At 43.1% G+C, this 15,508-nt stretch overlaps 1 protein-coding gene across 1 annotated transcript in view; it reads right to left on the bottom strand.

Moving 5' to 3' along the window:
- Positions 1 to 15,508, bottom strand: part of ctdspla (CTD (carboxy-terminal domain, RNA polymerase II, polypeptide A) small phosphatase-like a) — a 65,563-nt gene that overhangs the window by 17,699 nt on the left and 32,356 nt on the right. Inside the window, exon 2 of the mRNA XM_080751608.1 lies at positions 12,541 to 12,707. Coding sequence (XP_080607734.1) covers positions 12,541 to 12,707 — 167 coding nt within the window. The remainder of the gene's footprint in view (positions 1 to 12,540; positions 12,708 to 15,508) is intronic.

Genomic DNA, 15,508 nt, shown 5'->3' with positions numbered 1-15,508 from the left:
CCCACATCCTCAGCACGTTTCTGGGCTTTCTATGGATGCTCTAATCTAATAGAGACAGATGCTGCCTCACGCCTTCAGTTGTTAAACCATGGCAAGAAATACAAACTCTCCATCTGCTGGTTAATTTATTGCACTAAGGTGTTAAAGGTTCATGGATTAAAGCAATAATAATAATAATAATAATAATTAACAATAATAATAATAACTGTAATCTGTGATTAGTAAAACAGCATGAAAGTCCTCCACAGTAGCACACTGTTTCATAACAATTAGCACGATATGTGAAATGATCATATTTTGGTATATTTTCGGTGCGTGTCACCGGTGAGCAACTGTGTATAAATCATCTGCTTAGACTAGAGAAAGCCAAGAGTTAGCCAAGAGAAAGACATGTTGTTCTCTACTATGGAATGCAAACAAGCAGTGGTGGGAAAAGTAAACTTTTTTTTTTTACTTAAAGCCATACTGTGTAAGTTGCCCAACTAGTGGTCATTAGCCCTATAGCAAACCGCGGTCGCGTCCGCGTCTTTCGTCCGTTTTTCGTACCTTCAGACCCCCGCGTCTGCCTCCACCTCGCTGAGATCTATCTTTTAAGGGGTCCCTTGTTCCTGTGCGTTCAGTAATTCCAGAGATACGGACTCCTTCACCCTGCCTGGTAGGCGAAATTACCTAGAGAAGGGATGGTACAAACGGGCGACAACAAATATGGCTGCCATAGCGACCCCACTTCAAGATGCGCTGTGATTGGCCGGCAGTTGTATAACCCTCGCTGTGATTGGCCGGTAGTGTGATGACGCAATTTTGGCGCGAGATCCGGTCCACGGCAAGGATCTCAGTTTACATATAGAGAAGGCTTTACAGGCTGAAATTCACGGCGCGGATCTTCTAAAACTTTTGTGATTTAATAGTTAGGAGAATTTTAAGATTTGTTTTATAAAAAAAGTTACATAGTACAACTTTAAGTAAAAGTCGCAATACTGCAATATAGAAATATTCTGTCCGGAATTCAATATGTAGGCTACTTGAGTAAAAATATGAAAGTCTTAGTTTTGGAACTTAAAGTAAAAGTACAGAATGTTTGAAAATAGCAGGTCTACAAGCTCACAACGTGTCGTAATGCGACGCGTTGTGAGCTTGTAGATCGGCTATTTTCAAATAGCCTAGGTATAAGATAGGGCTAAAGTGGTTAATGTATGTTTTATAATATTAAGATTTATATCCGCATAGCAACTAGTAACTAATGTTTTCAAATAAATGTAGTGGAGTGAAAGCACATATTTGGATCCGAGATGTGGTGCAGTAGAAGTAAAAATAATGGAAATTGGAAATACTCAAGTGAAGTAGAGACACCTCAAAATTGTACTTAAGTACAGTATTGAGAAAATGTTCTTAGTTACTTTCCACCACTGCAAACGAGTGAAACGAGTCGCGGCGACTGAGAACTTGAACCCACGGTGGGCTGATGTATTGCGGTGTGTGACGCAGGTGACAGTCCGATACGGTCAGTGTTGCCACGTCGCGTTCACTTATCCCTGTGAGTGTGAGTGTGCTGCCGTTTGAACTTGGGGGGTCAGAGGAAAGGGAGAGAGTCATCATGTCAGGCTGATATGCCCACACTGCCAAGCAAGCCCTGTGGAGGGAGACAGGCGCTGGGCAGATGGCGCAGCTACGGGAGGGATGGCCGCATACATGCATATCGTTGTTGCCGGGTGGAAACCCTGTATGTCCAAAACCGTTCCTTTTGAATTCATTGTTTAATTTTTTTTTTTAAATAGTGAAAATAGCAGCAAGCAGCAAGTGTGCTTGTAGATCTGCTTGTAGATCTGCTGTTTCATGCAGGGCTTTACTTTACAAAAAAAACATACACATTTGAAACACACACACACACACACACACACACACACACACACACACACACACACACACACACACACACAAACAATCTGGAGTGTTCGTTTGACTATGAGAGTGTAAAAACAAACCCTTAGAAGCGGAGAACGCAACGCGGAGGCAACGATTCTCTAAATCTGGCACAGAAGCAAAAGGATTGGACATAACAGCCGGTTTAGTATGCCAGCCGTTCTCTGCATATTAGTGTAAGTGTGTATTTGTGCGTGTGCGTGCGTGAGTGAGTGCGTTTTCAAGGCTGAGCGTGTTTATCATGTCTTATCGCAGCACTGCTCGCTGATGTAGCATGGGAAGAATTCCCTGGGAACAGGGAACACTGAAAGGCATCCCGTAAACGGCCTGATGAATGGGCCTTTATACATGCAGGTCAGGCAAAGACAAGCCACTGACCGAGACCTTGACATTTTCACTACAGAGCTGCACAGAGAGACAAATGGCCCCCGACCAACGTGCCACTAGGCAGGCGGACACTATTTCAAACTGCTCGCCGATGAGTTAAAATGGAAATGATGTCACACGGCGTTGTGTCAAGTGCTCGCGCTGATGAATTTATGGAAGCAATGTGTTCCAATGCCGTCCAAATGTCAAGAGACACTACTAGTACAGTGGCTCCAAACCTTTTAGCTCGAGACCCAAAAGAGAAATTAGACATATTCCCGGGACCCAAACTAGTGAAAACAGCAGATCTACAAGCTCACAACGCGACGCTTGTAGATTGTCTATTTTCACTACGTCTTAAACTACTTCTACTTCTTAACTGATGGAATTTCTTTGATTTTTCGTTCATGAAATAATTGTTTTTAACTCATACAGTGCCGCCGGCCACAAGGGGCGCTAGAGTGCCAGAAATTTCTCTATAGACCTTCGCTCTAGCTTCCGCCGACACTGTCCCAAGTGCCTTGGGATTTCACTCCAGCCAATGCTATGGGTGACGAGAGGAGGAAGCTAGCTGACACATAGCCAAAATGCTAACCCATTTAGAAGCCCGATCTAAAGCTATTTCAGTCGCAAAAAACGTTCTCTTTGGGTCGGGGAACACAATCCGGAGAAAATCCTGTCTAAAGATGTGATTTATTATTGGAGTGGGCGGCGCGATGCGGCCGTTAGCGCGACTACGGCCCGTGTATGGGTGAGTGTTGGCCTGGACCATGGATGGACGTTTAGACCGGGGCTTCGTTGAGGCCTCCGATTAAATAATTAATTTTATTAAATATCCCAAACTAGTTCGGGATAGGCACCCTGGAATACGTCGCGCCGCCGACAGTATATATTGACGTTTTTTTGGGGGGCTCTAAACTTTATTTTAAACCATTTTCAATGGAATAAATCGTCGGACCATCTAGCGTCTCTCGTTGGCTAGCGCTGGACGAGCAAGGACCACCCACGTTGCTCCAAGCAGCTCGGGGTAAGTAAAATAGCAAATAAAATATTGTATTGGATTGAAATAAAGCCGAACTTGGTCGGGATAGGAACTTATAGGGTTAAATCATTTGGGGAATTTTCTTTTTTTTTATTAAATACTTTTAAATAATATTAACTCTTTGCCAGCCACAGGGAGCCCCTTAAAAACATGGGTACAGAGGTACTGCCGTGCAATCTTCTATTTATTTATAAACATGTTTTAAAAAAGCAATGCACCAAATGATAACAGCACGCTCGGATCGCTCAGTGCAAGCCAGCAAACCGTGCATGAAGCACGTTTTTTGGTCGGCCAACTTACTTTGATGCAGCTGAAGGCTGATTTCCACCGTTCATTTGCGTGGAGCCAGACGGGGTAAACCGCGAGAAAAAACAGCGCCCGAAAGTACATTACGTCCTCGTTGCACGCACAGCGATCTAATCACATGTAATCCACTTATTCTGAAGCCTTGATTTCGTCTTTCGTCTGATCGAAAAAGACAAGGAGATGCGCTGGCCAACCGGCTGCATACACAATAGAATGGCACGTAATGGCCGCCTGTGGATGCCAGTTTCTAAGTTGCAGATGACGTCATCACGTCTCTGACGCTTTAACCCTTGAGATGGTTTCTTAAAGAGACAGAGCACGACCGGCGACTGTTTTTAAAAATAAATTATAATTAATTTAATTTTTACGATAAAAGTATGATAAAAGACGAGCGGCTGATTGCGTGGACCGGACAAGTACGGCCGGCTTGCAAATAAAAACCAAATTTAGGAAACCCCAAATAAAAGGGACCCATAAAAATGTGCCCGTGACCCACAAAAGGGTCCCAACCCAGTGTTTGGGAACCAGTGCACTAGTAGACAGACACAAGAGTTTGCATCCATTTGACTTTGGTTTGGTGTCCCAGGTTAAACCATTAAACCCTATATATCGTAGTTGAACAGTGTCCCCCAGGGCTCTATACTAGGCCCGCAAGTATTTCCCTCAACATCAAAATAGCATGTGTACTGCGATGCTACTCTGGGGTTCATGTGGTTAACTCATTTGCTGCCATTTAACAATACCTTTGTACTCTCATATGCCCCTGTCTCCATAGACTTCCATGTAATTCATAGTGCACGGACCATGCACACCCATGCCTAGATAATGCACCACGTGTGTCCACATTGCTCACAGCTTTCAAACAAAAAAATCCGAATGGAAATCCGTTCAGGCATTCATGAGATAACAGCCATTATGTTTTCCTAAAATGTAAACAAAGATGGCTGCCATGTTTGAAAGATGGGGTTGCTATGGGGGTTAAACATGCAATTTCGCGATTGCTATCATGCCTACTACATTTTTTGGGGTCAAAACATTTTTTTTTTTTTTCAAAAACGGGAAATTTCCGGGTTCTACGGGCATGGCAGGGCGGTACAACAGGATTTTTCCGGGATTCTCGGCCATAGCAGCATATGAGTTAACATGATCACAACAAGCCTAATACAGAAGCCTAATTTGGCTTTTTTGATGAGCGACACACGATACAACAAAGTATAGAAAGGCTCCTAGCTAATAAGCCTCCTTAAAACATTATAATTGCCATCTATAAGTAATTTTTGTAATATAGTTCATCTTTCATTCAATAGGGATAATTCCCGTCGCAGGTTTATGATGTCATTTGTCCATTTGAGGTCCCGCCCTATGGAAACGTATGGAAAGCCAGGTGCTAATTTCAAATATTGCTTTGGTGCTCATATTAACATTAGGAAGTATTATGTTGTTTTTTATTTTTCCATACGTTCCATAGGGCTGGACCATACATGGACACATGACATCATCAACTTGCGACGTGAAAATATTTAAGGTGTTTTTAATTTCTTATAGAGGGCATTTATAAATAATGTATCAAGGCATATAAGGCTTATTAGCCAGGGATCCTTTTAAGTGATGTAATGACGTCTTGTTTGGCTGCTGAGTTGACAACTTGACATGGTGGTGTTGTCTGTAGCAGTGCATTAGAGCAGGGAGGGACTTGTCCATATGCCAGCCACAGTCATTTAGATTCACCTCTCAAAGTCCTTGGCCGAACATAGCCAGGAGAACAAGGAGCAGATCTTGTCCCCACAGGGAGTTCCTGCCATGGAGAGGAGCTGCCTGTTGGGTAATGCAGTTTCCAACTTGGCCATGACATAGAATGCTGTGAGTGTGAATATCCTAAATTAACACTCAACCCACAGGATATGCGATAGCTCCCAAATGAGTCAACGTATAGCACTGACTGTATCACTGACACACAGCACTCTATCCTGTTTTCTGGTAGAGATCTGAACGAAAATACTCCCACAAAACACTGAATTACCCAATCATTGATCACCATGTGATACCGAAATGTAATAGTCAAGGACCCACAGGCCCAAAAGCTCAAGGAATAGGGTTGAACCTGTGATGTCATGATGTACTTTTTATTTCTGTTTTATCTATTAGTTTGGTCATTAAGGTCCACAGAATGAGAGGTCTGCACTGCCATTTGTATATTCACTGCACTGCACTGTCACTTAACTCTACAGGAAAAGAAAAATATTACAAAAAGAAAAGTAGCATGTGAGGGGTCAAACTAGGGGTTCTTCATGATTCTTAATCCATTGCAATCTTGAAATGTATTCAGAATCATGAAGAACCCCTAGTGTGACCCCTCACATACTACTTAAAGCAGATTTATTTTCTTTTTTCTTTATAGTGACATCGATGGGACTGTGCATGTACAAATGGCCATAACTTTTTTTCGCGATGTTTCCGGCAGAGCAGACATCTCATTCTGTGGACCTTAAAGGTTAAATGACTTTTTTTCTATTGATTACTCACCCCATGGAGACTTGAGTTCAATAATATTTTGTAGTTTTTGTCGCATTCCTAATCCAATAATTTGATTATAATAAATTGACCCCTATTGATTCCGGATGGAGACCCAAATGCATTTGTGTCTCCATCCGGAATCAATGGGCCTACAAAGAGTCTCCTCAAATTATTGGCTTAATGCGACAAAAACTAAATAATTATATTGAACTCAAGTCTCCATCGGGTGAGTAATCGATAGAAAAAAAGTCATTTTGGGGGTGAACTACTCCTTTAATGACCAAACTAATAGATGAAACAGAAATACAGGTCATCTCACATTTTGGGTGATTGGGTCCCCAGGCTACAATGAAATGTAATGATATTGACAAACACCAAACCTAATGAGGCCTGTTTTGAAGCTCAGCCATTCATTTGTTCGAAACTGCTGTTACGAACATCTCTGAAGGGAAAAAAACTGAATTCAATCAGTTGGGCCAAATGAGAAAATGACTCAAGAAGACCATGGGTTATTATTTTTCTGTTCCAGTGGGAAAAGAAGATCACGGTCAAGGTCAAGACTTGTTAGCCCTGTAATGATGATGTCGCTCACCAAAAATGGTGTGAGCAACACCATCACACAATGGAACATAAACTAATCATCACACATCGATTAAAATCACTTTGGATGGATACAGATTAAATGCAAATACAGTAGCAAATCACAGCGCATTGTGTCCGCACCACACTGAGGCTTGGAGATCGCCTGTTTTCATCGTGGGACACCAGCGTTGAACGACAAAGCATAAAGTTACAAAGCCAGGAACGTCTTGCTGCTTCTATCAGATCAGAGGAGGATGTGCGAAATGTTATTGAGCGCAAGCAAGCCAACCTTTATTTGAGATCCATACATGCACGCAGCAAGAGGGAAGCAGCGACAGGAGAGCGATCGCAGGTAGGAGGGCGAGGGAGAAAGACAAAGAAGGAACAAATGAAAAAGATAAATACATACACTGGGGATGGAGACGACCTGCACCTGGTCACACTAGAGGAAAGAAAGAGAGGAAGACAGAGGGGGCAAGAGAGAAGAGTTGTCTAAAACACTGGTCACTATCGGTGAGATGGTCCGTGCCATTCCCAAACATCATTATCACATGATATGTCATTTACAGTAATCCATTATAGGGCTGTCACAATTATTACATAATCGTCTAATCGTGATTATTTGACATAATCACGATTATTTTTCATAATCGTCATAATCGTTTCCATGTTGAAAAACGTTCGTATATTTTAAAAAGTGTCAAAAATAGTGGAAATAGCAGATCTACAAGCTCCCAACGCGTCGCATCGCGACGCGTTGTGAGCTTGTAGATCGGCTATTTCCACTATCAATGTTCTTTTTTAAGTATAAAGTTGTCAAATATGTCAGTAATTTCTCTGTATATTTAGGTTATGTGTCATATCTACCATGTGCAACTTCAAAGCCTCAAAGCCAAACAGAAATGTAATTGTCAGCGACAAAAACACAATTCAATCGTTAATCGCCAATTATTTGAGTGACAATTAATCGTCATGTAAAATGTCATATCGTGACAGCCCTAATCCATTATTTAGTATTTTGAATGCTTCAGTTGATGTTGCATTACTGTTTTATTATATGTTTGTATTTGTTCCTAGATCAATGGTTCTCAAACGTTTACATTTCAAGGACCCCATAACTCTGAGAGTGTACAAAAGGAACCCTGGATCCCACTTTGAGAACCACTGTCCTAGATTTTCTTGAAATTACAGACTATTATCGAACCGGTACTCTGTATTGACCGATACACAAGTTATGGGTATCGAGAAGGATTTTCTTTGATCGTATATCTCTAAAAGAGAGAGAGAGAGAGCGTGCGAGAGTGAGAGAGAAAGAGAAGAGAGAGAATGAGAGAAAACAGGGAGTAAGAATCAACAACACAGAGAGGGACAATCGGGGTGTAGAACAGAAAGAGAAAGAAAGAAAACAGCACAGTGATGAGGAAAAAAAAACAACCCTGGGTTTGTGGTGGAGAAATGGGAGAGAAAGAAGGAGCCATATAATACCAGAGTGATAGAGAGAGTCAGAACACAAACAGAGCAACCATAGTAACAAATACTGCTGGCCAGCGCTCCAGAACGCGTGCATGTGCTCTCTCTGTGGGGAGAGATGGCAGGCTGGGGCTGAGCCCGCCAAGAGAACAGAAAAACATCAGCCTAGCCTTATAACAAGGCTCCCCCCACCCCCTTTTTTTCTTTTACATGTGCCGAGGTTCGCCAGGTTCATTCTGACTTAATATGAACTAGTTTTTTCCCTCCTTTTTGGAGACGACATTGACACAGGGTTATGGAATATATCTTTACATTGCAAAGGTAATCAGCACCATCTGTATTCTGTAGGCTGCCACTAAGTAGACTGGCTGCTACTTGCTAATGGCAGTGCCATAGACACAATCAGCATAAAACCGGAATTTATGTCAGTGACCGGCCGGTCACCCATGCGGCCGGTTTGATATCATACCGGCCTTTTTTGATCGGCGGCCGATTCAGATTTCCATCCCTAGTTATGGTCCATTGAAAAGAAACGTCTTTGGACTATAATCACAATCTGGGAGTAGAATCCGAGATGAATCCACTTTTCTGAATTCTCTACCATTGGTCTGAATGGAAATCCAGATGTCCGGGTGGCCTCATCTCCCGAAGGATCATGGGAAATTGAGTCCCTGCTTTACTGTGGGGTGTATGAGACGTCGGTCTGATATTAAACAATGAAAAGACCGATTTACGTGTTAAGATTAGTTTTGGGGCTTTTATGCCTTTATTGATAGGACAGTAGACTGACAGGAAATGAGGAGACAGATGGAGAGTGACTTGCAGCAAAGGTTGTCGGGATCGAGATTCGAACCCGCTGTCAGGCATCAGTCTATGTGGTATGCGACTGGACCGATAGGCCAGCGGGCGCCCCAACTGAGGTATGTTTAAAGGACCAGGTCACCTCTGGGACAACCAGACCTTATTTTATTGTTGTGTGGGACACGATCAACACAATCCTGAGTTATTTTTTGTGTTCAATCTGTGTTTTTAGATTGTTTAGTATTTCAGCCAATTTCAGCATGCTACAACTGGTCATATGATGCAAAATGCATCATATGACCAGTTGTAGCATGCTGAAATACTAACATATCTAAAAACACAGATTGAACACAACTCAGGATTGTGTTGATCGTGTCCCACACAACAATAAAATAAGATCTGGTTGTCCCAGAGGTGACCTGGTCCTTTAAGGACACCGCTGAGAATAATGTCAACAAACTCTCAGACTATTGTCACTGGTTTTATGTGCATCGACAATGACATAGTTCCAAAAAAAGACAGCTTGGATCTAGCCTAATCAGAAACCGTGGATCGAGGGGCGTCGGCTGGCCTACTGGTCCGGGACGCAGACCACTTAGGCATTGCCACATAGGCATGGATGCCTGGCGGCTTTGCCGGTTCGATTCCCGACCCGAACGACCTTTGCCGCATGTCACTCCCCATCTCTCCCCCCATTTCCTGTCAGTCTACTGTCCTATCTATAAATAAGGCATAAAAGCCCAAAAAACGAATCTTTAATAACCGTGGATCGACGGCGAGGAATGTGTTAAACATGGATTCAGATCCGGCAATGTGGGACCTACACATGCCGCCCAAAACGGCACCAACAGGAGGGCGAAGAAGGCTCTCACTGCAAAGACGGAAGACCAATTCAACATCAGTGGCAAGTGGCAGGCAGTACACACCTTGGCGGATGGCAAAGCAAAAACCAGAAGTGAAGTCAACTCGCCTGCCTCCCTCCCCAACAAACTGAACATCTACTACGGCCGGATCTAGTTTAGACCAGTTCTAAAAGCTTCTCAATCATTCAATTAATCGAAAAAGTTATAGATAGGTTCATCGCTAATAAAATAATCCATAGTTGCAGCCCCTAAACTGGTTTGTTGAGAAGGGGTTCCAGAGCGGGTCAGCGTTGCTGCCCTCGTGTTTAGTACCCGCAAAGAGGCCCCACACATTCCAACCCCAAACGAGAGCCATTTACAGGTACACACGAGTGGAAAGATGATATGATCTCGCTCCATTTATAGTCCTAGCGTACCTGCCTTGGCAGCGGAACGCGTGTTTGTGGAGGGGGATTGGGGCTTGGCGTCTTTTCCGTGGGCAGAATGTTCACTTAACACATACTCACTACACTGGTCAGAGTGTGTGTGTGTGTGTGTGTGTATGTGTGTGTGTGGGGGGGGGGGGGGGGGGGGGGGCGGGGGGTGCCAGGCAATCCATCACACCAGACACACACAAGGCCCTACTTTATGAGGATTAAAAGGACCGGATACATAGAGGTGTACATGTGTGTTTGGGTGCGTGTGTGCGTGTGCATGTGTGCGTGTGTGCGTGTGCATGTTTTCATGGGTACATGGTGTTAAGAAGACCTCTGCAAACTTTGTGTGAGTAGCCACTTCCAAATGTGTGTGCTGTGCGTGTGCGTGTGTGTGTGTGCACATGCTGTCCCTGTGTTCTTTCACTATTTTTTTCTTCAACGTGGCGTTAGTGTGTGTATTTTGTGTGGTTACATGTGCTTAAGTGTGTCTGTGTGTGTCTGTGTGTGTGTGTGTGTGTGTGTGTGTGTGTGTGTGTGTGTGTGTGTGTGTGTGTGTGTGTGCGTGCGTGCGTGTGTGCGTGTGTGCGTAGGCGGATATCGAAGAATGCGCTATGGGAAGCGTGCCCGTATTTTCAAGCAGTGGATGGTAAACAACCTCTGGGTTCAATGGGTTCTGAGCAGCTGGAAAGATTTGTGGAAGGAACTCAGTGAGACTGCACAGCGCCTCTCACTCCTCCCAGCCCTCTGCAGGGAGAGGCAAACATTCACAAGCTTTCTTTATCGAGGCCACACAAATATGGCTCCTTAGCCGGGTCCTTCAGGTAGAACTGGGACTTCTGCAGTCAGTCATGAAACGTGGAGGAGAACTCCACAGATCGTCCAAAACTGTTACTTTTCAGGATTCCAAATTAAAAAAATAGCAAAAGCAGCAGATCTAAATGCTCAAAATGTGCCACTTTGCGCCATGTTTTGAGCTTGTGAATTTGCTACTTTTTATACTTTTGTTTTGTGTGACGCTGTAGTATGATCGAGTTCGGCATTCATTCACGAGAATAAAAAAAACAAAACACAAAAAGTTAGAATATGGAGTAAGTATGATGTTTCTGCCCGACAACAGCGAGATTATAGTTTTGTTTGGTTTTAGCTTTGTTTAGTTTCTCTACTCTCAGTCGATTCTGTGTGAGGTTTAAATAATTTGGGCCTAGAATTATTAAATTTAATGTTGGCGGGTCCTTGACATGAAAAAGTTTGAGAACCACTGATTTAGAGGAAGGATTCAGAAGTCGGGTCAAAGATATTCAAAGACTTGCACACATTATCACGATTTTTCAAAAATAGCAGATCTACAAGCTCGCAGCGCGGCACTCAGTGCTGCGCTGTGAGCTTGTATATCTGCTATTTTTCAATAGTCAAAGCATAAAATAATGGTTAAAGTGGTTAAAATCTAATGCGACTCGGGCGCGTTCCATGTCTTTGAGGGTTAAACAATTTTCTAAAACAGCTAGTTCCATTCCTTGATTCTGATTGGCTGGTTGCTGTGGTATATGAGACTATAACCCACACCTTGAATCAGTTTATATCAAAGCCAGGTGCGTTATTTCTTTCCAATGTGCCGTGAGGCTGAACTAGAGAAGCGAGCGTTTGATTTTCTCTCAAATCCTGCCGTGCGGGTATTTCTAAGCACCGCCTGCATGCATAGGACAATGACTGAATGGCTCCGGGCGGGGCTTGTAAAGGCGAAAAGCGCCTCTATTCTCCAGGCACATACTCGCCTGTTAGTTTAGGTTGCTATGCTAGCGTTTTTTATGTGATGTTCATCCACATAGCAGCTAAATCTGGATGAAAATAAACATGTTTATGGATCGAATATGGTTCTTAACATGAGACACATAAGTGTTGTTTCCCTATTTTTTGGCAAAAATAATGACGTGACTTTATAAACACACACTGGCTTCCGTAAGTTCCGTTCCTGGGATGTGGCTGGTAAACAAGGAAATGGCTCTTCCTGGTGGCGGAGAAGTGTACTTTTTTCTTTAAATAATGGAATGCTATGATTTTCATGTTGCAATATTGTGACCGTTTTAGAAAAGCAATAAGCCACCGAGGCTTGTGGTTACCGGGGTATTATACAACGTCTGAGAGGGTCGGAAACACTCGGCTGACGCCTCGTGTTTCCCAACGCCTCTCAGCCGGTGTATACTACCCCGGTAACCACTCTGCCCAACCATGAAAAAAAAAGAAATGCATCGAAGGGCTTCACCTTCGGCGGGCTGCCATTCTCCTCCGGGGTCGTGGGCAGTGGGAGGCTCTTGTTGTTCGGGGACGGAGGCTCCACGTGGTATTCATTGTAGTTGCGGAAGCAGCAGAAGAAAGGGCTGAAGATGCTCCGACTCCGGTGTTTCTTTAGGCTGCTGTTGGACTGGGAGACTGTGAATAAGAGAGCCAGAGAAGGAAAGGGGGAGAGAGAAGGAGAGAGAGAGAGAAATAAAAAATTAAAGAGAGGGAGAATAGGTCATTCTATGCTACATGTCTAATCCAGGGATCAAAATGTATTTTTTCCGAGTAAACTAAGTCCCTTTATTGCAATATCAATGGATTTTTATGGAGGAGCATCACTTCGTGTGCACGCCAAACGCAGCGCAAGGCGTTGTGAGCTTGTAGATCTGCTATTTTTGGCTAAAGTTCTCAGAATATGGAGGCTAGGGTTCAAGTGGTTAATATAGAAAAGGAGAAAAAAAGCTTCTATCACACAAAAGATTTGGAGAACCCACTGTTGAAGACCCCTGGTCTAATCAGAATCACTTTGTTTTATAATAGACCCTACATCAGCACTCCTTTGAAGTAATTTGCCTTCATTTGCACGTGCCAGGTTCACGTAGTAGCGATTGCACATAAAACCAGAGGCTAACAACAAAGCCCAAAAGAATCATCTTAAGAATGAGGCAATGATATGAGTCACAGAGACAACAGGGTTCTCATATTATTATGACAGAAGCGGCTAAGACGCGTGCATGCACGATTACAATACAGTCATGCCTTGGTTTCATACAATAGGGAGCATGGGAATAAAAATAGCCTCCACTCGTAGTGCCCTCTGGGATGGTAGCCTAGTTAATTAACGTCAAAGGTTCTCCTTTCACAACCAAGGCGGACTTAGATGGATAGAGAGAGACATGGGGAGAGAGGGAGAGAGTGCGCAAGAGAGATTAAGTTTGTGTATAGGAAGAAACCCCCCCCAAAAAAAGACACTTGAGTTATGATCCCCTCTGCTTTGCAACAAAATTTTCTAGGGCAGCGCTACTCAACCCGCGGCCCGCATGCGGCCCCTGCCGCATGTCTGTGCGGCCCGTCATGATCATACCAATAAAAATATGATTATTCTATTTTCAGAGTGAACGCACCATTTCTGTGTGAATAAATCATTTCTAACAATCTCCTCTTTGTGGAAGTTCGATCACAGATATTGAAGTAACACTTTTTTTGTAATAGTACCTATTTTGTAATATTGGCAGTATCCAATTTGTTGGCCTTCGTTTACCTTTTTATTTCATAATACAAGAGTTATTTGGACTTATGTTATGTCCAGGTAGCTATTATACAGCCAAAGTTTATATGAAAGTTCAACGTTGCTTTAAAACGTCACCGTTGGGTGGACACCTTTGAATGTCCTAAACCAGAAAATATATTCTTATTTAGTCACATGTTCTTATTAATCAATTCAATTTAACTTGAACTTTTGCGTCATTCACTGCAATATGAAGAAGTAGGGCATTCATTTACGTGGGAGAAAAACACAGCATTTCTTCTTTCCTCTGAAAATGTGATGGAAAGTGTTTTTTGTTTTTCTGCACTTGAGGAAGTATGTCAGAAGAACCCAGTAACTTTCTCAGTCACTGCCATCTCCTTAATTTGTCCATACAGTCATGCGACAAAGCAGGCCTGCTTAGCCATGCATGCTGAGGTTGTTTTTAGAGCCATCAGATCTGATGCGTGGGACTCTCCAGTCTCCACGGGTTGGTAGAGCCAGCTCACTGCTTGGGCATCCTTGAAGACTGTGGCCAATCACATTGGAAAGACTGACTGACAGCATGCCATATACAAAATAGAATACGCTGCAAATATACAGTAAATGTAGATGCTTTATGTTGAGCATTAATGGTAGCAGGAGAAGCAAACAGGATTGTATTCGATTAGACCAAAACAACACACACAGACAGAAGGCATTTGCCCCCGTGAGAGCAAGGTCAACTAGAAGCAGTGCTCTTCCGAGCACAGGTCTCCACCAGGTCAGGTATTAATTATTGTGGCCTCCTGGTGGCGCTACATGCGAAAAGGGTGCCATGTCTTCTTTGGCCTTTAACGGTGACGATCACATGACTGTTGAGATACTGCCAATTTCATTACAATTGCACGCTGTGTTCATGATTTGAGGCATTTTGTTCTAAACGGATCAATCCTGCAAAGTTTGGAGGCCAATCTTAGCTAATCAGGATGGAATATTTAATATGGGACAGATCCGTCTTGATCACTGTAGAGATACTGTGTACTGATTTTTGTTAATTTTGGGTAAATTCTGAAGGATCCAAAATGTGTCTTACATAAGTCGGCCTCCTGGTGGCACTATAAAAGGCTGATGTGAAAAATGCAAGGAAAGGGTTTTTCCTTGGCCTCTAGGGAGTGTGCTTACAAAGTTTGAAACTGATCGATGGAGTAATAGGTAAAACCACAAATCGGCCTGTTATAGCGCCACCACCATGAGGCTGATTTCAGAAATTTGAAGTGGCATTTCTTCCTCGGCCTAGTGGGAACGTGTGTGCATGATTTCATGATAATTGCACTCTGCGTTTGTGATTTGAGGCATTTTGTTCAAAACGGCCCAATCCTACAAACTTTGGAAGCCAATATTAGCCAATCAGGATGGAATATAGAAAATCAGACAGATCCATGTCGATGACATGACTGTAGAGATACTGTCTACTGTACTGATATGCGTGATTTTTGGACAAAATCTGTAGGAGTACTGTCAAAAAATTTGTTTGACAAAAAACAGCATCATGGTGGTGCTATATACATTTTTTCCCATGTAAATGTATACTGCCTACCGATTTGTAGGATTTTTGGACAAAATCTCTAAGAGTAGTGTACAGAAATGTGTTTTGCAAACATCGGCCTCATGGTGGCGCTAGAACAGGCCCATTTGAAAAATGTGGGGCAGAGGTTCTGAATTG

The sequence above is a fragment of the Nannobrachium achirus genome (genome assembly GCF_963921795.1).
Source record: "Nannobrachium achirus genome assembly, chromosome: 21".
In the NCBI taxonomy this organism is placed as follows: domain Eukaryota; kingdom Metazoa; phylum Chordata; class Actinopteri; order Myctophiformes; family Myctophidae; genus Nannobrachium; species Nannobrachium achirus.
Note: the sequence above shows the minus strand (reverse complement) of the source record. Positions and strands in the feature narration are given on the sequence as shown.